The following is a 24,849-nucleotide window of genomic DNA, read 5'->3' on the forward strand; positions in this document are numbered from 1 at the left end:
TTTGTCATTCCAAGGATCTGCAGATCTAACAGAACTGAGTCACTGCCGAAAGCCCTATGAGTCCTTCCATTCCCAAGCCTACAACACAAAACTCTGCAGGGGTGGATAACCATCTGTTTCTAACTGCAAACCAACGTCTGGCCATTGTTTTCCTTCTGCAGAAAGTTACACACATTAAGGTCCAGAAGGTGTAATGGTTGACAGTGCTTGCAATAAATAGTTTATTCTGACCAGAAAAATAGACAGGAAATATTTATACACTGTACAAGCATTCTTTAGAACATCAGAACATTTTAACCAGATGCAATCACTGTCAGTAACATTCAATGGTCATCATAAACAGATTGCAATACAAAAACTTTCAGACACTGAAAATAGATGGGACGTTTCAATGCTGGAGTTTTTCTAGAATGTAAACATCAATGACAAAATACATTCATATTCAAATGTAAATATAATAGTGTAATTGTCATTCAGTTACAGATTCAGTGGATTCCATAACACCTCCTTAACCATTCTGCACCAATTGCACTTGTTTTTACAAAAGCACCTGAAATATGCTCCTCTGCCCTGAATTTTCAAAGCCTGAGAAACAAAAAGGTCCTTTCAGCTTCTTTGAATACTTCCAGTCACAGCACTGTACATCGGCCAGTAATTCAAAGTTTAACTTTAGCCTTCAAAAAACACCAGATCCATCCTATATGGCACAAAAGAAAAGCAGCAGAAGTCTCAGTAAAAACAGGTTGGGATTCAACCCATAAAATGGACGTTTAGTCAGTCTGTGCTCAGATGGCAGGAACAGTCTGATCCAGGCACAGTTTGCTCCAGGCACAGTTTGATTCATGGAAAGTTCGGCTGTTTCTTTTATAGCTTCTCTTCTAATTAAGCTCAGAAGAGAGAAAATGTGATCACAAGTGTAGTTCAGAAGGTTCTCTACTAATCCAGCTTATCCAAGGCCAGTTTAGTTGGTTTTCACAAGAGGAATGAGCTTAAAGATGAACAAAAAAAAGGATAGGTGATCCTGTATTCACTTCAGCAGCATTCAGCGGAAGTTTGCGAGAAACATACAGTGTCTCCTCTCTCCAGAGAACAGAGACACTTCATGATATCACAGCTGGAGGGCACTGTCCTCCACTTCTCTGAGCAGTTTGGTGGCTGCAGTCCGGAACTGGGGCAGATATAGAGGAATGCTTGTCTGGGATGCGGAGCTGGAATCACTGGCACCAGAAGACTTGCGTTCCAACTCTGAACTGGAATCTACAAACAAAACAGTTTCATCTAGATCTGCTTCGTCTCCCTGAAAGTCCTCTTCCTCCTCCTCGTTCATTCCCAAGTAATAGAGTTCCTTGGCCATCCGCCTGCTCTCCAAAGCTTCGTCCTCCTGCTCGGATGTTTCAGAGAATTCTTCGACCGAGTTGTAGGAGGAGGAGTTTCTTGGATTGGTGCTGTCAGAGCATGACGGGTTTTCTAGCTCCCAGAGACCTCCAGGAAAGGAGCCAGAGATATCAGAGTTATTGGCTGAGAAGTTGCCCTCATCGCTGGAGCTGCTCAGACTCTCCTGCTGCTTTCTGAGGAGCACAGGCTGGTCAAAGACCAAAACAGTGGAGTATGTGACAGATGACTGGCCAGACGTCTCTGGAGTTGAATTTACGTTGGAGGTGTCAAGAGAAAGAGGCTCTAAGGAGCCTTCTATTGTTGCGAAATTGGTGCTCTTGCCTTTTTCATCAAGAGAACAATGGAGGAAGGATTCCATTTCTTGGTCTTTCTCCAGAGCGTGAAGACAGGGTTTATCTACTATCTCCACTTCACAGACTCTTTCAGACACCAGCAGAAGTGGGCAACCAGTGAGGCCTTCTGAATGACCAAACAGGTTGTCTGTGTTCTCCAACTACAAGAAAAATAAAGGAAAAATCTATCAGCATAGATTGAAACAAATATTTTTTTAACCTTAGCCCACCAGTGGGCCACAAATCAATCACTTGGTCAGTATATGAGTACCATATTAAAGCTTACAATCTCTGCTTTTCATTGATTTTGCCATTTTATCCCTGCCATTTAGGTCGCAAAATACCTTGCCCAGAAAGCTTTTGTGAAAATATATTAGTTACAGTATGTACATTCATATTTTTCATAAAGCCATTTTTAGCCAATGTGGACATCATTAAACACTGACAGGCTGACTCTCAGAATTAGGATGATGTAAGCCAGTATGCTCTGAAATATATGGCTACTGAACTACAATCAAAAAAAGAAAATTATACAAGAGCTATCTTCCTTGCAAAATACTTCCCTCCTGTGCAATGCCTGCTAAAACCCACAGACATGCCTTACAGACAAACACTTCATACCACCGCTTACCTTAGGCTGTCCCCTTCAAAACGACACCAAATTTGTATCTTTCCTTCAATCCATTCATTAGTAATCCTCATTTTTGTGTAAAGAGTAGTTAAAAAAAAATCCGAGTTAAAAAAATAATTTAAATATGATCCCTTTGGATCTCTGCTTAAAATCTCAGCTTTCCAACGACACGTCTATCAAGCCTATAGACCAATTAGATGCCTAGTTATGATGATGCACAACCAAGTAGGAGGGGCGTAAACAGGAAGCTAGCCTCGGGAAGGACATTCAGTATGCAGAGCTCTGCAGAAACGCACAGCGTGAGAAGCAACACCGTTTTATTTGGCAAACAACAATCAATAAAAATGCCTTCAAAACAAACTTAGAAATCAAAGAGGAAAGTATTTTGTGGGGTTGAAGAGGTTTTTGGCATAGTTGAAACAGAAAAGTGAAACCTGGGGTTTGCTGCAGTCGGACAGCAGTGAGAGCTGTAAAAGCTAGAATAACAAAATCTGACTAAATAAAACAAATAAAGGTGAAACCGGAACCTCCTGCCTCTTTTAGCTCTTTTACTAGTGATTGCTCTTGGTTCGGCACTAGAATAAATATATCAGAATAAAACACAAAAAAGCCACTTAGAGGGGTGGATGTCACGAGTTTGTTTAGGAATAAATACAGTATAACATGTTGCCATCAAGTGCAGATAATACACAAACACTTTTCTGCAGTAAAATCAGTTCTTTTTATTTTGGAGAGGTTGGGACTTTGAAGGCTCTGAAGGACACTTGGAGAAGCTGCCTGTTCACTGTCTACATAATTTCAAATCTGTAGTAAGAACTCCAAATTTTGCCTGGTGAACGTAGACCCATGGTGACGAGATTCAAAAGCAAAAAGTGTTGGAGGACATGAAGTCTTCAGTTCATAGTCATTTAGTCACACCTAATTGTTTTGTTGTTTCCATCATATTTTGACCAATGTGGATTAATTTCAATATCTTTAAGTGTTTTCTATTACAAATGTGAAGGCTTTTCAGTAACATGACCTCATGAAATTGCCTCTAGTTTATGAAAGGTTTGAGTAGAACGCCTCATGATTTTGGTGTGTAATTGTTATGAGGGTAAGGAGCACATCTTTCCTTTCCTTCACAGTTCTAACATTTAGTTGTGTTTTTTATTTTGCTTTTCTGTTATCTACAGTTACAGTCAAGAGTTTTTGTACACTCATCATGGCAGTATTGGGCTTTCAATGATTTCCTTGAAAAATAAATAAAAATATATCCAGTTAAGAACTGATATATTTAGGACTATGACCTTCAAAAATGCTGACAAATGTGTAAGCCTTGTGTTTACAGCCTTCAACACTGATGCCAGACAGCCAACCGTTACATAAAATATTGGTGCACAACTAAGAGAAGGTAGGTAGCCTGGGAGGATTGATGACATACTGATGGTGAGTGGGTGGGGGGACACCCAGTGTGCAAATACATAGTGCCAAGAGCCAGTGGGAAAGGTGTGAGTTTTATGAATTAAGATTGACTGGCCAAACGCAGAACATAATTGACGCGTGCAACACCAGCTTATTTTCTTTATGTAATACTCAAAGCCCTTTTTTAGAGGGCAGTTCCGACTTTTAAGACTTTTAAGAACTTAAGGTTTAAAGTAAGTATACTTAATTCGTTCCACAACAACATTTTAATGTGTGTCTGTTGGTCTGTTGGAACATCCAATTGTTTGGTTTAAGGTTATGCTGAAGAAGTCTTCATTATTACAGTTATCACTGAATACAAGTTAAGAGAAAAAACTGCTCCAGAGCATGTTAACAGTTGGTTCAGTGGTCTTTGGGTTGAATGCCTCACCTCGTCTGACCATAAAGCTTCGAAGGATATCGTTTTTCGGAGCAGGTTCACAGAATTCTTGTTTTTTTCTATTAAAGGCGTATGTTGTTCAAGAACAGTTCAAAGAAATCATCAAAAGCCCAATATTGCCATGGCATTCAGGAACATGATGAGTGTATCAGGCTTGTAGATGTAATATACACACGATATAGAAACCTGTGAATGGAAGGCCTTGCCTATTGTAAATATGATTTTTAGAAAAATATCCTTTGCAGTACAAATGCACTGCAAGTTTGAGCACACATTCAATAATAACACATTTCTATCTCAATAACAATGCACTTGATGTCTGACCGTTTTAAAATCCATCCCTTTGGCCCAGGAGCAGTTGTTAGGATTTGGGACATCTTTCCACATCAGCTTCTTAATTCTGAAAATGAAAGTGACTTTTGTGAATTTTACATAATAAAAAAATGAAAATACAGTAAAATTAAGCTTTCATTTTTTACACCCATAATGTGCTACAGTATACAGATCAATGAAATCTGGTAGTCGACCCATCCTATTGTACCATTACCTCAAGCGTGACAACTTGTACCTTAGGTCCAACATCTAGCCATGCCATGAAAAATGATTAGTAAAATAAACCAAAACCTACGGCTGTGGTCCTATTAAAACAATTTAATCTCTGGAAAAATAGGACAGAAACAGAATGCGGAGAAAATCTCCTAATGAGCCAGATGGGTACACTCTGCAGCTTCAACCTGAGAAACTAAGTGTGCACTCTGTGCTCTTGGTCTGAAACTGTAACATGAATTATGTAAATCAGCTGATGCTTACACACGAATGAACAACAGGCTAGTCTGCATAAGCAGAATCACACATAGAGAAATGAACATTTATTTGATAGATAAACAACAGCAGAGTCTGCATTTATTTCTCTTCACTAATGTCCAGATTTACTGTCAAAGCCAGTGCATATTAGTGGGCTTTACGTGACTCTGTAAACAGGATGAAGGTCATTTGTAACTCTGCATTAGAACAGGTGATACAGGTGAATTATCCTAAAAGGTGCATATAAAGTAAAACCATCCGAGCGATGGAAGTAATGGACCCAGTAATCAGATGCATTTGCGAATTATGGGAAGATCTCACAACGAACATGCCCTTGAGCAAGGCGCTCAGTTTGCATGCTGTGTCTTGTATTGTCCAGTGCTCACTCTACCTTTCTCTATTTTCTCAATCATTTCCTCTGCTGATACTGCTTACCTCATGATCAGTGAACCCTGAGGACATTTTCCCCGCCTCTGTCACTTTTAATATTTCATTCTCTCAGTCAATAAATGTGTGTGGACAGAATCAATAACAATTATCTGATGACTGCTCAAACCATCAACCTTTGCCACTTAATCAGTATTCCGATTGATAACCTTGTTCATGTAGTCTTAACGTGAATACTGAAAGCAAGCTTAAGCTCATGATCAAGTTTCATAATGCCAGAGATGAAATAAAAGCCAGAGATGAAATACCAAGGCACTGTCTTTTAGCAATTGGTACTGCTTTTTGAGTTTACTCGTGTGAAACATTCTATGACATTATGTCTATTTTGGTTAAGAATAAGATAGAAACTAAATTTCTTACTGGTTTTGTGAGATGATTAAAGTGACAAATAACACGACAGAGAGGAAGGCAATGATCATGAGTAGCATGTAGGCTGCGGGGCCACTCCGAGCAGCTGCAAAAAAAAAGCACAAGTTAAGTAGGAGTTCAGTATGTTTAAATTGTAAATAGCTGTTCACAACACACACTTTCACAAGTTCAGTTCAGTTGTGTTGCTGAACAGAGAATAATTGTAATCCATAATTACATCATTTGAACCCAGATTTATAAATCTTTAGTGTCCTATATATCCCTCTAAAGTGTGAATCATGAATTATTTAACAGCTACTATTTGCCTTAAATAAAGAACAGTACTGCATTTCTTTTAACATTCGAAACATTATCCTACTACGAGTTACACATATAGTGGTTTCTGAAAAAAAAGCCATTTTTACCACAGAATCATGAAGTAATGGTGTGCGCCAATAACCTATATAAAATAAATACTTAGACGTACCAATGCATCTCACTGGCTCTCCCTCACCATCCACAAACACAGGGTACAGTCTGAACTCCTCTGAGCCATAGAAATGCCCTGTGTAAAACATCATTCACACATATTTATATAACCCTTATACACAGCACATTTTATGTTGTATTTTTGTTACAATATGTTACATGACAAAGAAACAGTGGTTCCGGATTAAAATGTGCAAAAAGTATTCTCTGTAGTGGATATATTTTCAACAGAGTGCAATATGCCTATGACTGTAGAAAATTGGACCGACCACTTGTACTACTAAGGCTACTATTATACTAATTTACTTTATACACACCTTAATTGCCTAAATAACATAGTCACATTAGCCTGTGGTCTCCTTTGTGCTATGCTATTTTTTTAACAGTGGGCTTTAAACCTAATTTGAGACTACTAAGCCTAGTCACATTTTTATCATATTGTAAGTAAGTGTTGATGTCTTGGTCTCTTGTAGTTCTGTGCCAGACTAGTGCAGCGGGGCATCAATGGCTTACTCGATAAAATTAAGAAAAAAGAAATATAATTGTAATAGTAAATGAAGGCTGTATAAGGATCATATTATAAGGATCTATCATATATGAGGGCTACAAACGTACGGCAAAGCTGAACATTCTTAGTGGTGGAGGGGACCCTGAGCCACTCCATTCTCCCAGGGCCCTGTCCAGGGTCCCCATTCAGCTCAAACCACTCGATGACGAAGGAAGCAGGAGAAGGCTGGTCAGACAGTAAGGTCCAGGACAGAGACACACAGGTAGCATTGGCTGAAGCATGAAACGAACGTACAATATGTCCTAAAGATAGGGAAAAAGCAATTTGAGCACTTGATTACAGTACCGATCTCACCATCATCACCTCTCATAAACACTCAAGACATGGATCTGTTACCATAACAACTGGGATTGAACTATTAGAGCATCCCATTATTTGATACTGTGAAAGTGCATTTACAAAGACTGGGTCTAATAACTTCAACAAAAACCCATTACACTGTTCCATAAGCTAATTGACCAGCAGCTGTATCAAAACAACTAACAGCTTCCATCATAGCCATTATCTACAAATAAAAAATAGTTAAGTGGTGACCTAAAATAGAACAATAGGGGAACAGAACACAATAAGCAATAACACAGTTAAAGCTAATAACAGTTAAACGCTAATAAACAGAAATTTTAAAAACTCCTGGTATTAATTAGAAAAGGTCATTTTTTTCTGCAGTTCATTATGTTTACTCATCCACCTCTTCTGTGACATTAGCACAGTGTGGAATGTTAGGTGCATGTTCACTCACGTTTAGGCAGACGCACCAGAGTCATGTTGCTATTCTTAGCTGAGGAGCCCATAGAATTGCGAGACATGACTGTGATGGTATGGACTTCCTCTATCCACTGGAATGTGTAAAATGAGCCAAGAGCTACATCATCTGACCACAGGGCACCCCCTGAAGCCTGATGCACAACAACAAGACCCTGTACACAGCTGGCTGGATCCTCCGCTGGTACTGTCTGGAAGACATTAAGACAAAAATCTAAAGACAAAACAAGACAAATTTGAAGGATGAAGAGATGCTATTGGCATGCAGTTTGCACAACGGTTACTGGTGGCCATAAGTTTCCACTGCTTGTTATCTATATTAGCCCAAACTAACACCAAACATGTCTGACTGATCAACTACATCCGGTGTCAGAGAAAAACTGGGCAAATTTGGTCACTAAACCATCACTTTAAGGCAATATTGTCATATTTATTTTTACATCATGTTATTACCACTACATTGTCACAAAAATGTATACATTTGTGCTGTGCAGTGAGGTTCATGACCTCACATGGCCTCAATACCAAAATTCAATGTAATACAAAACTAAGGTTATATTACCTTGAAAAGCAGAGTTACATTAAAGTGATTCTTTGAAGTGTCCTCCCGTATAACTCTCCAGAAATCTGGCCCTATCTTAGGTGCTGAAATGACATGACCAATCAAATTCACTTAATAACAACCAATAATCTCCTACAGGCTTACATTTATAACAAATTCATAGATTAGATGTGTGACTCTAAGTCATTTACCTTTACTAGTGAAAACTGAGGACATATGAGGCTCGCTCCAGTCACTCCAATAGCCAGAGCCTATCGATCTTCTGCAGCGCACTTGAACCTTGCACTGAACGCATGGATCCTGTACCGGAACTGCAGCCCATCTCTCAAATATATTCCCAACAACCTACAACAGATAAATATATAAATCTGATACATCTGTAAATGCAGCATAAAACTGCAGACTAAACACTAAACTGAATACAGACCTCATAACATTTCCGTCTTAATAAAACTAGAAATAAAATGGCCACAGAAATTGTCTGCTTTAGTAATCACTGAGAAAGTATTCTGTGAATCATTTTTTTATATCATTCCAATCTAAGCACAAAAAACTTCAGAGAATTAAGGCATACAAGTAAAGGTCAAAACATAGCGCATCACTGCAATGCCCGCTCATATCAGGCTCTTGATGACTATGTGCAAGGCATTTTCACTTAGACAGCTGAGACCTCGGTTTTGAGAAATTTCTCCCTACCTTCCACTGCAAATCCACCATTCCTCTTAAAGGAGCATAGCGCAGCTCATACTGCAGATCGTATGCAGGCAAGTAGGGACGCTTCCAACTCGCCCTCAGTGTTCGGTTGGGCAAGGTGACTCCTTCCAGGTCTGAGGGTGAAGAAGGTTTCACTGAAGGAAAGAAATAGTGATGAGATTTAGAGGGTGCAAAAATGAACAGAAGTGTTGTTTAGGATGCACATTTCCTTGACTTTGTTGAACCTACAGAAATAAAGTATGGTGTAATTCAGTGTGAATTATTTTGCTTTGAAACAGCCAGAGCCCTCCTGCTGATACCACATTTGTATTTGTGAATGAGCCTGTTTGTTGTGCACTTTGTGTCCAGATCGGATCTACTTTGACCAGATTCTGATTACATCTGTCATTAAAATGTATCCCCAGTGTAACCAGATGAGATCCGATTTTACTTTCTTTTATCACATAAGAAATATACCATCAAGTACACCCTTTTCACTTTGCTTTCAGTAATCAACAATTTTTCACAGATTTTTCTTACTCTGGGAGATTGTGAACAGTTTAGAGGAATGGTGAGGGAGGGGGATGGAGCAAGAGGGAGAGAGAAAAGCAAAGATCCACATAAATGATTACTCGCATTAACGTTTTTTGGCAGCCATATTTCTGCTTGCCTGACAGAATCCGATCACAGAAAACACATTCTGTTTACACTTGTATTATATGTGGGCAAGATCCATCCCTGACCACCTCAGAATGTCTTTGTGGTGTTTACACTTGACATTTCATGTGGACAACTAAAATCTGAATGTGATCCAGTCACTGAAAATGCATGCTAATGCCAGGTGTAAACAGGCTCTATGTGTTATTTTTATGTTTTATTGCTTAGATTTTGCATCCTACTGTTGCATGTATTGTATTGTTTTGTGTGTTTCTTGTCATTTCCTGACATCAAAACAAAATCAAAACAGTCGGAAATGAAGACTGAATACCAAAATGAATCAATAACTCTTAACTTCTAAGGGTTAGAACACTCACCATAGTCAATAGGAGCAACAAAGACTGGAAGGGACCTCACTTTGCCATGTCCTCCCTCCACCACTAACCATAGCTTGTAACAGGAGAACAGGCTCAAGTCTCGTAAGGTGCATTCGTGGAAGTCTCCTACTCCGTCTGGGCACTCCTCCACCCCAAGCATTGATTCCTCCTGTTTTGGAATCATGGCACCTTCCTCAGGAGGTATTTCCTCACACATTCGCTTATATCTTCTAAAAATGACAGACAAGAGATACACATTCTCTTACATATTCCCTTATATCAGTTATTCTTCCACACATAATCACCCGGGTAACAATTTAAAGAAGGTAATACTAAGCATACTTGTATAGGAATCTGACCACTGCCCAAGCACTCTTTTTCCATTTGCAGGTCATGGAATCACCTCTTGACTGCTGATCAGTCCGACAGGTTATATTTGCTTCAAAATTTCCTGCAAAAAGGAAGGAGAGAGGCACTCAATTAAAGCACTAAATGAATTTTGCATGTTTTTAAATAAGCTTTGCAATGTGAACATATATAGAATTTCAAGGTGGATATTCATTAATATAACCATCAGGATATGAAAGTAATCTATAATATATTTGCATCCAGCAACTAGGCACAATCTGTCGCATTTAACAGATGCTTGCAATAAGAGAACTGCATGGTAATATCAATAAGATCTCTTCATAAGCCAACCTTTTATACGAATGAGACAAGTCTTTTACCTTCCGTGTAGACCTTGGAATAAGCAATGCTGCATTTATATTTCTCCTCCCATGAATAGCAGCACATCAGAGTATCAAACCCTGCCTTTTTTAACTTAATGGTGACCACGCTGACCCGCTCATTGACCACTCTGTACTGGCTTTCTGGGATCAGCTGGCCATTCAGCATCCACACTGCCCTGCTGGCAGTCCAGCTGTGATTGTGAAAGACGCTGTATACTCTTACTTCATCACTAGGTTGGATAAAGACTTCAGCAGGGATGTAGCTCACTGCTGAGGAGTGAAAAACAGAAGAAGTGTGCAGTTTATTAGGCTGGTTTTAGTTTTACAGAAGTTATTTTTCATATTTCTGAGTAGATTTATTACACAGAAATCTGCTAATCCTTGATACTGTGTATTTAATGCTGGAATTACAAAAACAACTCCACATATGTCTTGGGAATGCCCCGCTATCTGAAGCATCTGCTGAAATATTGTTAATCTAATATTATTTTTGATTACATTACAAGCTACTGGGTTTCACAACTCTTTTCATTTTGAATGTTCAGTTCTGTCATTTTACCAAGCACAATTGTTCCTGCACTAAGTACAATTAATGCTGTTCCATATTTCCATGAGCACAAATATTGTCAGTAGTAAGTAAAATAAGCCAACATAATACTGTTGTAAAAAAAATGATATATATTTCATTTTATTAAAGTTGAAATAATGAACACATTTGATTGAGTTTGATTGAGTACATTTAATGCATTGCTCTTTTCAGTGTGTTGAACACACAGCAGCAATGTATGGCATCTATTTATTACAGGTTTTTAATCCACTGACTGATGGTGTTGTCCCAAACTTCAGGGAGCAAGTAACTGACCCAAACCAGTGTGTTTAGAAAAACACACCAATAAACGTCAAAGATTGGGAGGATTATTAGGAATGAGCAAGCCTAATAAGGCTGACACAAAGCAGGCTGCTATTTCAGTCTGGAGCAACATCTTTTTTGAGCTGCTTAGTCTGCTTGTTTTTCTTCTCAAGCTCCCTAACAGCCTCTGTGTTCAGGGGTCTTCACCCCTCATCTTCCTTTGAGTACACACGCTGAATCTCCATTTAGGTTGCCATGGTAATTAAACCCAACAAGCATTTGACAAAAGCGCTATAATCCTACCTTCAACAGAAAAATGCTCAAATGAGAATAGAGAAACCTTTAATGCTGATAGATTCTACCAGTGAAGTACAGTGCATAAATATATACAGTACACATAAAGAGAAATCCCTATATAGAACTTTTGCATTTATTCAAAGTAAAGGTTTCACTGACATACATTACTCTGTGCATATCACATGTTTATTAATGGAAGCATTGTTTTGGATCAATTTGGTCTGATGTCACATGTAGACTAGGGTGGTATCTATACAAAACTTTAGTTTTCCCTTCTACTGGTATGAACTCTGTGATTTGCAGTTCATCACTGTAAATACTCTCAAATTGAGTGTAATTGGCTTATGTCTCTTGGTTAAGGTAGTGAATAAAAGTGTTTAATTAGCTCTCTCTATATTCACATTGAAACTCATTGAACATATTTTCATTCACAGTCAGAAATCTGCCTCATTTCCACATAATGAAAAAATCTGTCAAAGGGCATATAGTGAGTCAGTGAGAGGATTTATTCCTAAGACCCTCCATAAGCAATTCTTACTCATGAAACACAATGTGCAAATGTATCTAGTCCAACTGCTGCAAACCATTTGCAACAGATTTTCTTTTTTTATGAGAGCTCAATGACCCATGAGAGCAATAATCAAGATGCTCAAATACACACACACTTGTAAAAGGAGGGCTGACTCAGTGTCATCATAAGATGCCACTGGTTGAACATTATAGAGTATATATTGATAAGTAACCCTTTGGAGATTGGGTGCATTCTGATCTATATAAATCTGAGCTTTTACTGTTAAATGATAGGATTAAATGCAACGGTGCTACAGACCACCTGTGTAAAGCAATAATGCCCTACATGTTAGTATGTACAAAAAGATTGGCAACCTAACAATATTTTCCTTTAGTAAACCAACTAAGTATCTGCTACTTGGATATCATATAGATGCTACAGTAAATAATCCATAAAATGCATGAACAGCATTCCTAGAATGTATGTAAATAGCTTTTCCCATTAGTTACCTAATGAAGCTGAAATGCTCAAGAGAAAGCACAATAAATGTGGCAATACGTATGAATAGTAGCATGGCACACATAGTAGCACTACAAGGGCATGTAAGCAACTACTGTATAACAAGTATGGTTACATGTATGCAAACAGTATGGTTACATGACAATCCTATGAGCCGTTTTCTCATTTTTTTTCCAGACCATAACTTCACCTCCACTGTTCCTGTTAACTATCATTTGGGATATCAATTATTTAGATTTTTAGAGTTCTTTAATTTGGGCTGCTTACAGGAGCCCATAGCTGCTAAATTGTTGAGACCAGGCATAAGGACTCAATGTGTTTATAAAACGTGCATCACTTGGCCTTTTCTACAAAATTATGAACAGGCCAAAAGGTCTGAGACCTTGGAAAAGGATTTTCTGAAAGTTCAAATCTCTCTTTAATTTCATCTTTAATTTTATAAAACATTACACAAAATGTTATGTTCCTATTTATATGCTTCTATTTATAGTAACAGAATTTTTGACTATGGGTGCCTAAACTTTTGAATGCCACATTCACATACACATTTCACAGTTACATTACATATCTACAATAATGCAACATGTTTTAATTTGTAAGCTAATACTAGTGTCTCTATGCAATGCCTCAACAAAAATAGCTGACTTGAATGAATTGTGTTCTGTAAAACAGTAGCAAATTTAAACAAAAAGAGTAGCTAATGATTATTCCAGTGATCTATCAAGTTACTATTTAATAGCTCTCTTACCATCGAGTGTGAGGTAGATTGGCTGGCTCCAGTTACTCCAGTACTGTGGGTGCTGGGAGCACTGACAGCGCACCTGCACTGTGTACCCGACTCCAGAACTGAGCTCTCTCAGAGACACCCAGGGATGCTGTACCTTAAGCACCTAGCAGAGATAAATATATACATATTTAGTTTTCAATATGTGCACAATGTAGTACATTTAAATGAAAATTTAAACAATATACCAATTTGAAAAACAGTCATTATAACGCACCTTAACTGAGCGTTGATGTTTTACTTACCTTCCAATGTTGGAGAGAGGTGTTGGATGAGTAGCGTATCTCATAGTTTAGTGGGTATCTACAAGATTGTGAGTCATTCCATGTGAACATCACCTCACCCTCGGTGGTCACATTATGATGCAGATTAAATGGTGGGTCTGGCATACCTGTAGAGGAAGGTAAATTACAAAGTATTACCATTAGGTTCAAGACACTCCAGGGCTGATGGTATTTGACCTTCTGACTAAATGGAGCTACAATTGCTAAAGTACAGTAAAACACCTGAAATCCTTCTCTCAGTCTAATAAACCACCACAATAGTCTTTAAACCTTACCATTACCCTCACCTATTCTTGACTTCTGTTACTTCATTTCTATTATATCGGAGTTTGTGTTACAAAATGATTTTCTATCAAACAGTGTGATGCAAAAATATGTAAAGTAAAGGCTGAAGGCAGTGCACCATTTCTCCTTGAGAAATTATATGTAATCTCTTAGACTGCAAGCTATAATCACTCGCTATACTTTGTGCCTGTAGCTCCATTTCTGGCTGTCTAGAACAAGACGCTTTCAGCAATAATTGTGGTATAATCATTAGAGGCAAGAACACATTTCATGGCTCTTACAATACCAATATCATCCCCTTCCAAAATGGCTTTCAAAAACTTTTTAACAGATCTTATCACTATTGTTTTTCAAAGCCACTCATTGGATTTTTACCATTATTAGCTATGGCACAAGTTCTGCTGCTTCTTTATTATTAAATATAAATGATCTCCCTTGACTGATTTTTCACGCCTTGTTCCTCCTGAGTTACTGTTTAACTCGCCGTTTTCTATGTCAGCAAGGTGCTAGGAGCCAGGGACACTCAAATGACTAGTACATTGCAAATGAGCATAAAACGTCATGGTTCAAATATGCTCTTTTTCTTCATAGCATCTATACAACTGGAGATTTCTGATTTAGCCTCAGCAAGGGCAGCAGCATAAAGGAGGTTCTCCCAAATCAAGTTGAATGTCCCATACAACTTTGACTTTTTTGTTTTAATTTAAAACAACAGAGTAGAAGGGGCACAGGTGGACACTAGGTCAAGGAGTAGGTAAAGATACACAACGAAATGAGACAAAGTTACAGTGTCTCTTCTGAGGGTAGCCAGCATGAAGTTGACTTGGGTTTAACTCCCTCAACAGCCTCTGTCCCGCTTGCAGACTGACAGCAAACTTCAATTACCGTTTAAATGAAAGTCCAGCATAACCAGAACATCCAAAACTGTTACATAACAGTCTTGACTCATTTAATTTATGCAGCCAACATTAACATACACCCAGCACACTAGTAAAAGCCTTTCGACACCTATAGCTGTAAATGTGAATTTTGATTTTAGGCTGATTTTAACAGTTAATCTTAATCCATCATTGGTTTTACTGCATAATGTTTTTCATTGTTTGTTCCATTGTTCACAGTCCAAATTAAGGTATAACTTTTATATAAGTCTCTACTGAAAAATGCTCTAGCAACCAAATGTGTCACCAGCCTGCCAACTTAGCAAACACACCAATACGCTTCTCCTACCACGAGAAATGTGTGCCTAGTCACCATGGTTTTGGGGACAAAGCAAACACACATCTCCCTGCCTGCTTTGAGCTCTTCATGTTTGGAAAGCACTTTCAGGGGAATCCATAGGTTTTATACACTCAAACTGTTCTGAGCAGAAACTGTTCAGAAGGTGGCCACAACCAATTGTTTGCTTTTATATTAACAATAAAAAATGCTGCCTATATTTATATTATTATATTTTATAGAAGCTAACTGATAAACTAGAACATAAAACAATCACACAATCAAAGTTAAAATAACAAATATCTATAAAATGTATCCAACCTTAATCTTTAGCATGAACAGTATATTATAAAACCTTTATTTTAAGATTAACTTAAAAGTTCAGTTTTATAAACTTTATTTAAAGAAACATCTGAAATAAACAGATTTTGTTCATTAGCAGAAACCAACAAAATGGCTTAGAATGCCATCAATGCTAAACTCACCACTAAATTAAAATGGTACCAGTTTTATGACAGAAAGAGAATATAATGTTAAAACACACTTGATATTTTACTTTGCGTAACTGCTGAATATGTCTGAAGTTTTCTTTACTCAGTCCAATCAATGAATTCCAGGATGAATTTGAGGTTTGCAGTGAGGGTGGCACTTACATAGCTGATAGGTGATGATGTGCATCTCTGGTGACAGAAGGGAATGACCATTGACAGACCCATTAATTCGCAGTGTTACTGTTGGCTGAGTTGCATGAATGGCTACTGAACATGTAACCGTGTCTTCCCCAGAACACTGAGCCTGAGTGGTGTGGTCTGGTGAGTCTGTGTGTGTGGACGGCTCCTTTCTGAAACAGAAAAGCAACACCCCATGTATAAATTATACATTCTTAGACAGTGTGTGAAAACACATGTATTTGTGTGTGTTTGAGTGTGTGGAACAGAGTGGTGTTTCTTTTCTTTTTTTTAAGGCCTTTTTATGTTCTTTGTAATTTTTTCACATCCTTTACTGACATTTTTTTATTGCTTTATTGACATTTTACACAGGATGGGCTATGTGTGATGCAATATGATGAATAAAACATAGGACCAGAGAAAGGAAGAGAGGATATAGTAAAAACAATCTACAATACAACTGAAAAAAGACAGTAGAATAGTAGAATAATAAGAATGGCTAAATGGACCATTTGCTAAATGGGCTGGTCATTACGTTGGAGCCCACAAAAATGTGTGGGAGTCATAGGTGTTGGATCAGTGAATCTATTGCCTGTGACTGGAGTAATAATTAAAAGAATTAGAGCTTTAAGATTAAATAAAACAAGAGTGAAGAATAAAACATAACTCTCAAGATGCTCTCCAACAATGTATAACTTAGCACAAACACACCAGTACATCAACTGTGAAGTTCAACAAGCAGCTTGTACAACATATGTAGAAAAAAAGGACTTACTCTACTTGCTGCAGGTTAACTGTGAGCTTACTGGTGCTGGCGCCTGGTGCTCTGTGGTACTTTAGAATACAAATTAAGTTTGTCTGTTCATCATCGAGCTGGCACAGCATGTCCAAACACTTTGCTGTAAAGGGATTGGTTCAGTTAGCATATCAGTTTCATTAAGTATTGTCAGTCTGTCTGAAGACAAAGATAGCCTAAAGCAATTTGTCCCAGAGTGAATGTCCTGTCAAAACATAATTAAGTTTTAACACAGTAATGACAATGCATGCAAATATGTGAAAATACATTAATACAAACTCTGGATCAAGAAAACTGTGCATGAGCAAAAGGTACTTAAAGCCCTGCTCACAGCCTTGCTAGAGTCCTTGTAGGTCTGTCTATGAATACCAACTCTTCTCGCTTCTTCAACACTTTCATTTTTCTCAAAATATAGTCCTAGCCAGTTTCTCCTGCAGTAGTTCCATCCCTTATTGCACGTACCACCACTCTAGATGCAAACAAGTTTGCTCTTTAAAAAAATAAATGGGCTAACAAACCCCAGCCTTTTTAATCTATGTGCTATTAATTTATTTGCCTCTAATTTAATCATTGTCCTGAAGGGTAAAACTGAAAGGGTAAGTAATGAGAATTGATCAACATGCATAATGGGCCCTGACTATTGATTGGATGATTAAATCTTCACTCCCAGCATTCGCCACTTCCAGCTTGACATCACATAGCCATGACACATCAGCCAACAAACAACATCCTTCAAGAGCTTCAACTAAGAGTTGAAAAACCCAAAGACAGAACTATGGATTACATGCTGTTGTTAAATGAACTGATTTCTGGCACACACTGCTTTAGTTCCCACTTATAAATATAATGTAGAAAATACAGCGTGGTCCCCATAGGTCCCCATGCCCAAGTTTAATGGTGCATTTCATGTTATTTCACAGCACTCCCTAATATGTAAGTTATCTTCAAACATATAAAATGGAAAACTAAAACTTGTAGCTAAAGCTACAATAAAGCTTTGCATTTGTCTATTCTTTCTCTAGGGGTATATTATGGCCTGAACTATACATCAGTTGGCTGAAACAATCAGCTGCACATTTGGAAGTAAAACTATTTGGCAGATAAAGCACTGAAATGTAGTGGCTTAAAACAAGACCTCTGATGTGAAGGAAATCTATTCAGCAATTCAACAAAACGTCTATACTGTTTAAATCTGTGGGGGGGGGGGGTTTATTGAGTATTGCGTAATAATTGACCATAATATATCATACTAGCCAATATTACTGGCTATTGGAATTACAAAATCCAACTTAGTAGCCATATCATTAAAAAACAATTAAGAACTAATATCAGTCAAGCCTATAATTAAATGTGTGGTAAGTTGAAATTACCAGAGAAGCTCTGTGATTCAGTCGAGGGGTCCACACCATTTGTAGAGTTTTGTACGTGACAATGATATCCAATGGATTCAGGAAGGCCTCCTGTGTGAGTGGCTGGCTCGTTCTGTGCCCAGATATTGGTGCTAGGACTGGCATCATTCTGAAGCCTGAGGCCATCTGAAGGCCGCTCACAGCACAGCTGAGCTCTCCACTGGAAGTCCTGATACACTCCAGGCCAGCCACTTAAAGGGTTTAAAGCAGCCACACCTGTAAGAGTTTGAGAGTTAGATGGCAAGCACTTTTTCATGCTGCATTTTAGTACTGAGATTTAATGGTGTTCAGGCATTTGAAACACTATTCTAAGAGTGACTAAGAAAAACAAAAAAACAAAAACAAAAAAATTCAGGGAAACACCAGAGTCAAGTCTTAACATGCTCATACTGAGATCAATTCAAGATACCAATGTTTCTCAGTGAGATGTTCTCCACTTACACATAAAAGCTTGAGTTATCTATTACCTTACTTTACATACACTCCTATGTTATTTAGTAAGGACACAAAAAACCCTTTCAATGCTTAAATAGTCCTTTTCCTTGTAAAAGGGTTATTCAAATGCAATGATAACCTCTTGTAGACTTAAAGAACCATTTTCTGGTGAGAGTGTAGAACATCTATTATTTTAGTAACAAATCAGAAAAATATTGTACAGTTCCTTTAAAAAAACATGCTGTCACATTCTGTTTAAACACATAAAAAGATCCCCAGATGAACATTATCTGGCATACAATTTGAATTGGCTTTTAGAATCTGTACAAGAATTTATGTCTTTCGTTAATTCATAACGTAAATCAGGTGTTCAATGAACTGATTGCGCTAATAGTCTGTCGTTTGCAGCATTTACTCCCCCTTCAGTTGTTCATACATTTTCTAGACTATCTAGCAATAGTACACTGCTCGACCATGACTATAAGCATGTGGGAGTAATCCTCTCTCTTTCTCTCTATCAGCCTCTCTAAACCAAGTGAATGTCTAAGGTGGGCAGCAGGATTGCTAAAAGCTCAAAGGATTTTATTGCCTTCAACGTCACAACATGTGGGAGAAGAGAAAGCAGCATGACGTAGCTGTTTAGGTGGCAAGCGGAATGTCTATAGACAAATGGTTTGTACAATTTCAATAGGAACTGGAATGTGGACCAAATACTTACCATGTAAAGCAATAAAGAAATTCACAAGAAGCGCCAGCATCATGCAGAGAAACCTGCAGAGGAAGGAGAGCATCTGTTAAACAACTGGAGGCATGACTCAGTCTCTGTGCTCACAGTGGGGTGGTAAAGCACTGGGGTCCACACATTATGATTGTGTTGTCACTCCTTTACTCATTCCTGGAGCTGCAGAGTTTTAACGGTTCATTAATCCTTACTGCTCTAGCCTAAGCAGTCTTCAGGCCTATAAGCCAAAACCCTACTGCAATGTCAGACTCGACCCTTCCAGATGCACAGATGAAACCTATTAGCATGCTAATGTAGTCATGTGCCTCTGAAGGCTGTTTACCACTGCCGAGACAAGATAAGGGCTCAAACAGTCTGATCTCTAGGCTCTATAAAACGCTGAAAGAAAAAACGGTATGGTCTTAGAATTAAACCTTTTTTAAAGCATCCAGAAGAGGACAATACTCTGGAAACAAACTGTTAATGTGTCCAACAAACAAATCAACAATACTCAATTTAAACACATTCATATTAAGTGAAAAGACCAAGACCATTGTCGTGGATATTAAATAGCTGCCCATTAGGACTGCAATTAAATATTAAATTATAATTATATAAGGTCAATTACCCTAATGTGGGGCATTCTTGTCTCAGATGTGCTTCCTGTTTAAAGATTGTTCACCCAACATCTACAATTGAACATTTGAGAGGTCATATAAAGACCTACACTAAATAAAGCTCTGGTATCCCACATTAGCTATATAAACCTAACCACTGAATTATACTTTAATGTTTACCTGTCTTGCGCATCAGAAACACCATAGTGGTGCATCCCTTCTACACATAAAACAGCACAGCTGTAACTATTCAGAGACTCAGGTAAGGGCATAATGCTGTTGTGCCCGCATGTCTGTCAAACCACACATGTTCAGCTAGACAGGTACTAATAGATTAATGCACATTCTTTGGTAATGACCAGCTGAAGAATAGAACATTTTGTGCAAAAAAGATGATTGGTACATTAATTAAAGCCCCAATCAAGGGTTGCAAGGACTTAGTGTCTATTTGATTCACCTAGAATAGTCTGCAAGATGCTGGGCATCCTGGATTCGAAAATCCAGGATTGGTAAATACAGCCTGTGCAGAATACTATGTAATAATAAAGTGGGCAGCGAGAGGAAGTGAAACGAGAGAGGCGGAGGAAGGGGGTGGGGCAAACAAGATCATTGTTTCCATATCTATACCCCCTGCCCAATTTGTGCCAAGCATGAGTGCACAGGCTCCGTGCAAACTGAGCAGGAGACAAGGATTGGATAGCCAGCAGCAATCTTTGCTGCCCACAGATGATCACAAAATAAAAGAGAAAGAGTTAACATTAGTTAGCGTTGAATGTGACAGTAGTGTCCTGTTGGGCAGAACGGTTGTTAAGTGTAGATTAGCTTACGTTAGCTAGCCACCCACACACCTGCTCTACTAGCTGTTATAGCTATATGTAATGCATATGTAATAAGTTATAAGGTGAAAGGCTCAGTCTGTCTCAAGCTGATTGATGCTGCTGGCTCCCATTTTGGGGCAAAAAAAAAAAAAAGTCATGGTTGGTTACCCAAAGTCACACACTTGCTGCCATATCTACGCTAGCTAAACATGATAACTAGGGTTAGCCTGCTAACCAGCCATGAGTGGGGAGGTCAGGTTAGGAGGTGAGGGCAGCAACACCACCACTGTGGACTCGGTACTGTTGCGACAGGATATGTACTATTTGGCCAGTCTGCAAGCTTTGAGAGGGGACGCGAATCTGGTAGCGACACTCCTTAACCACTACGGCTCCCACAACACCATGCAAATCCAAAAGTTACCGGGGTGCACCTGTGCTTGTGAAATGACAATATTTACTCTAGCAGTATGTACGGTGTATTTCCATGTGACTGCGTACACGGAACAGTGAGCCTGTGTTTCTATACAAATACCCTTTACACCCTAACAACTGTACACTAATAAACACATACCCTTATGGCTTCAATTATTACTAATCTTTATAATCTTATTTTAATTTGTCACAGCAGTGCTGCCTTTTCTGACACTGCCTTCACCAACAGCCTTAATGGAATCTAAGCACAAAGTCTGCTGAATTATACAGCATACTCACATTATGTTACTCCTACAGCAGCATTATTTTTCTTCTTGACAGAGCGGCTGGTGCCAACCTGAAGACAGAGGACAGAAAAAAACATAAGTAGAGGACTCACTCTTAGGGCACAGCCAAGTTGGTAACAGCTCAAGAACACTTTTGCAGAAGCTTCTACTCCACTGCAAGATGAAAGAGGGAGTAGTTTCATTTAGTCAGGGGTACCAGAACCTGATTTCACTCTTTAACTTCTTGAGAGGGAAAACAACTCCTGAGTGGTGAATGTCTGCTTGCAGTAATTTAGCAATAAGCATAAAGCAACGGTTCAGGCCACTTAAGGCATTAGGCGATAACCATCCCCTCATTTGACTTTCATAGCTTCAATAAAAAGGCCATTTGTTTTGTTCCAAACTACTGCTCCCATCCGTCAGAAGAGACAAATCTCCTCTTATCGGACTCAAGCCAGTGATCGACTGACTGCTTTGGTGAATTTGTTGTATACTCAAATTGCACAATTTCACAGATTCACAGAGGAGTGTACTGTTCGCTCCAGAGCCCTGAGGCAAACGTGCCCAACCCAGAGCAATGAACGTCAATTTTCCAACAGAGCCACTTCCTGTCTTTTTATTGTACAGTGCTTTGCAAGGAGAAACCTGTTACAGCACAACGCAACAACCCGAGCATGACTTCTGAAAAGTCCTGAAGCAAAGCAAGATTTTATCAATCAAACCGACGACATGTGGGTTACATTCCTAAGTACAGCCAAAGCATTTTCTTCTTAAATGATGACATATACGGGTGTACCTGATATAAAATGCAACTTACATGAAACCTGTGGTTATAAACACCTGGTCACTCACTTCTCACTTTATTCAGTGTATATTCAGTGTGGAATGTTTAGTGTATATTCAGTGTGTCTCATCACTCTCCATCTGTCAGGCTTGATTTGGAGCAGAGTGACCGGTCACAGAGATAAACGTGTAATGGCGTGTGATATAAAACGTAGCTCAGAAAATGGTTATTAAGTAGGACAAGCACGTGGCCATACACCCCATTAGAGCTTTTTACCAGGAAGGCCATTTTCAGCACAACAACATACTCAAAGTCAATATTCATGCATACCACATCAAAACAAGTGTGATGTTCCGTTTTAGTGAGAACAACATAATACCTGCTGCTTTTATGAATGTTAACCAGGCATTCAAAGATGTGCCAAGACACACTGTAGGACCCATACTGTTATTCAGCAATACACTACAAAGGGGTAGAGTTTCTGTTATTTGCAGGAGAAAACCTGTTGCTGTAAACATTTTCCATGTATATCTGCCAATGCTCTACTTGGATTAGCATTACAGAGAGAAATATTTTAACTCAAACATCACCTGAACATTCAGTACCCATGTCTGCTAAGCTGTGACTGTTGCCACCTTGAGCAAGGCCCTTAACCACCTAGGTGCCATAGTATGCCATAGCTGACTCTGGTTGTCCAAGCTGGGATATGCAAAGAGAAGAACTGTACTGCACAGGGGTACACAACTGCTGTCACATTAAAAACCTTGTATTTCCAAAATGGTAATTATTCAAGAAGAAAAATCCATTCTTGACTTTCAATAAAAGTCAATGTAAGAGTATTTTTGTAAAACGGCCAGACTGGACAGATGTCAAAAAGTGAAAAATGGAAAGAACGCAGTTACAGGTTACAGTTTCAGTTTGACAGTGATGATGATGGTATAATAGTATAATGTAGTTATAATGACAACAGTGCCAATATATACATTGGTTTAATTAAATATGGTGCAGAAGATGTTAAACAAAAAGCACTGCACTCAGTTTGGGAGAGTATCTGAAAAGCCATTTTAATCTGTTGCTGCTGATATATTTAGTCTGTGATTACATGTATTGTGATAAATATTGTGTATTATGAAAGATGCCTTTAAATATCATGATGTAGTATTTTCACCATATCGCCCAGATCTAGTATAATGGCAATAAAGCAACTTAACGAACTGTTTCTGATCCATGTTCAATGCCTTTTTCTTAGTCATGATCAGTATCAATCTGTAATAGTGAATGGCCAGTCCCAGCAGTAACAGGCGAGTGGCACCAACAAGAAGGTCATGGGTTCAAACATCAGATTAGGTGCTTTAGGTAAAGCACTTAACCCCCCACTGACCCAGGTGATGCTACACCCACACCAACATACTTAGGCAGCAATCTATGTCTACCACCACTATGGCACATTGCATATGTCATAATTCCATATTCATGTCCATCTCCATTCACTAGCATGAAAGTACACCAGCCAGAGGGCAATCCCAGATCAGTGGATTCTTGTGTTTCAGAGTAATTCTTTGTTAAACAGTTTTCAGAGCTTGCCAAAGGGAGTCTTTCGGATGAAGTGAGGTCATGAGGCAGTCCTGCAGTGATATGATCTTTCCCATACACCCTACAGACCCTCTGATTAAACGCTCCAGGGGGAATTGCTGCTACAAGTGCAGGGGTGACTCATCAGTCACCAAACTGAACTTATTTGCATCATGGAGAAGGAAACCCTGACTCTTCCCAGCATTTCAAGCTGAAAGGACAGCATGAATGCTACAGAACAATGCTGTTTCTGTAAGAAGAGTAAGAAGGAGCAGGAGGAGGGCCACCCAAAAACTAGCCATGTCAGTAGAAGTAGTTTGGGGGGGGGGGGGCAGAAAACCACGAAAACCTCTGAAGTGTGTCGAGATGAAAGCGACAGAAAATAACCAAACGTCGCTGAAGACAGGTGTTAGCTAGCACAGTACAGTAATCTAGACACATAGCTCTCCTCAAAAAACGTTTACTTAGGTGAGTAAAGTGCATTCATTTATTTAATTTTCGCTGATATGTCCGATGCAAGTGCACAAGTGGCCGATATTAAGGGATACCTACGCTAGCTGTTTTATCAGTCCGAGAAGCGTAAAGACACTCAAGGAGAAACAGGAGCTGCTTTAAAAGTCAGGAAAGAATGAATGAGCCCTTCCGGCACTCTGAAAACACCTACCGCTTCGTTGTAGCCGGTTTCACTCTGCCACGCTCTCTCTCTCCCTCTCTCTCTCTCTCTCTCTCTCTCCCTCACTTCTTCTCTAGTCGAAGTTCCAACGAGGCCAAACGGCACCGTGACGACCCGCCCTGCTTCGTTTAGTCAGAAAGATAAGCGGGTTCCGCTATTCTTAGGAAAACGCTGTTAATTCCGTGTGGGAAAAGTGAGAAAGTAAGTGCGCGGTGTCTTTCCTCAGCCTCCTCTCTCGACATGTCTCTCCTCAGCTGCCGGAGCGCCGCTGGAC

At 38.9% G+C, this 24,849-nt stretch overlaps 1 protein-coding gene across 2 annotated transcripts; it reads right to left on the minus strand.

Annotated features, from left to right (window-relative positions):
• Positions 1-252: 252 nt before the first annotated feature.
• On the minus strand, positions 253-24,849 carry lepr (leptin receptor). 2 transcript variants are annotated; one of them, XM_072684244.1, is made up of 20 exons: positions 24,567-24,849; positions 21,560-21,617; positions 19,411-19,463; positions 18,219-18,473; positions 16,828-16,951; positions 16,038-16,225; positions 13,846-13,991; positions 13,565-13,706; positions 10,637-10,906; positions 10,251-10,359; positions 9,909-10,138; positions 8,878-9,029; positions 8,373-8,526; positions 8,182-8,264; positions 7,597-7,810; positions 6,905-7,099; positions 6,288-6,365; positions 5,813-5,906; positions 4,526-4,601; positions 253-1,888 (listed from the first exon to the last, which is right to left on the minus strand). In XM_072684244.1, coding segments are annotated over exons 2-20 (3,345 nt in total). In that variant the 5' UTR covers positions 21,562-21,617; positions 24,567-24,849; the 3' UTR covers positions 253-1,108. The 2 variants fall into 2 exon arrangements, with proteins under 2 accessions (XP_072540345.1, XP_072540344.1); XM_072684243.1 differs by having other exon boundaries at positions 10,637-10,909.

This window comes from Salminus brasiliensis, chromosome 7 (genome assembly GCF_030463535.1).
Source record: "Salminus brasiliensis chromosome 7, fSalBra1.hap2, whole genome shotgun sequence".
Taxonomy (NCBI): Eukaryota; Metazoa; Chordata; class Actinopteri; order Characiformes; family Bryconidae; genus Salminus; species Salminus brasiliensis.